The sequence below is a fragment of the Arachis ipaensis genome, chromosome B07, assembly GCF_000816755.2.
Source record: "Arachis ipaensis cultivar K30076 chromosome B07, Araip1.1, whole genome shotgun sequence".
Classification (NCBI taxonomy): Eukaryota; Viridiplantae; Streptophyta; class Magnoliopsida; order Fabales; family Fabaceae; genus Arachis; species Arachis ipaensis.
Genome location: NC_029791.2, coordinates 19,460,152 through 19,461,517, shown reverse-complemented (window position 1 = coordinate 19,461,517; position 1,366 = coordinate 19,460,152). Strand labels below are relative to the sequence as shown.

General features: G+C 32.1%; 1 protein-coding gene across 1 annotated transcript in view; it reads right to left on the bottom strand.

The window, feature by feature from the left end:
• LOC107609473 (expansin-A8) overlaps window positions 1-1,272 on the bottom strand; it is a 2,401-nt gene extending 1,129 nt beyond the window's left edge. The window contains exons 1-2 of the mRNA XM_016311463.2: window positions 999-1,272; window positions 215-527 (exon numbers count right to left, since the gene is read on the bottom strand). Of these exons, the coding sequence (XP_016166949.1) occupies window positions 215-527; window positions 999-1,146 (461 nt within the window). The 5' untranslated portion in view covers window positions 1,147-1,272. The remainder of the gene's footprint in view (window positions 1-214; window positions 528-998) is intronic.

The window sequence follows — 1,366 nt, the reverse complement described above, 5'->3', positions numbered from 1 at the left end:
TTAGCATGCAGATATCATTTTCTACTTTTTTTTTTGTGACTAGATATCATTTTCTACTTGAATATCAATAAAGTACTCCAATGATTTAGCGACTCGATTAGATTAGGTACCACAATTATTACAAAACAAATGTTCCATTTACTAAATTTGTACCTTTAAAAAGAGTAATACATTAATTCTTTAACGTATGATTTTTTTGTTACTAAATTTGTACCTTCTAAATGCAACAGGCACAATTCCAGCTCTATACTCAGCAATTTGAAGGAATGCAGGTTCAGCCATGTCAAAGTGTTGAAGGGGAGGGTTGCACCATCCACCATTGTTGTTAGCCAAAGCAAAATTTGGGGGACAAAAGTTTGTAGCAGTGACAATAATGGTGGCAGGTTTGCACCATCTTGGATCATCATCACACCTCATCTCATAGCAAGCACCACAGCTCAATCCATTGTTGAACAATGCTGTGCTTAGTGCTGCAGTGTTGGTTCCATATCCTTGGCTATACAAATTTCCATAACCACATGCTCCTCCTGCATAATCATGCACCAATTCCAAAAGGGTGAGTTTAATTTAAAATCCACCATTTGAGGGGGAATACACTAGAGGATACATATTGGTACACATTAATTCTTCATGGAGCATAAACTAGTTTTATTCTTAAAAAAATGATTTACGTGTGATAGAAATATTTGTTATATCGTATTTAATTATATATTTAACATTATAAGTAAGTAACTGATATGGTAATATATCATTAAATATCTATGCAAAAATATTTTAACTCTGCATACAAATTATAAAATTAAGTTTTATTGGCCATCAATAACAATAATGTAGTTATTTTTAAAGAACATTGTGTTTGAGATTTTATATTTTCTATAGTTGAAGATCAGAAAAAAATAATGACTAAGTCTAAACAAAATGTATAAAACTAACACTTTATGTTATTATCATGTTAATATAATCAACACATACACAAAAAATAGCTCTAATAAACTGACCCATTGTGCCGGAAGCATCACCACCACCATAGAAAGTGGCATGTCCACCCTGCCAACTACCACCATAGTCAGCAATGGCACCTTGAAGATTGATACCAATAAGTAAACCAATGAGAGCAACTAGAAGTGTAGTAGTAAAAAGTGCCATTCCAATTTTCTTAGTCCTTTCTGATAAGAGAGAAGAGAGTGTGAAAAGCAGGGGAAGTTGCAAGTTCTGTTTGCTATGTTGTGAGCTTCAATGCAATTGGGGGGACCTCTATTTATAACCAACATTTTTGTCATAATGGTTAATATAACATGCATATTTTATATATAATATTTAAATATTGTAAATGAAAAATAAATAACTCAAAATTCTTTCTTTGGTA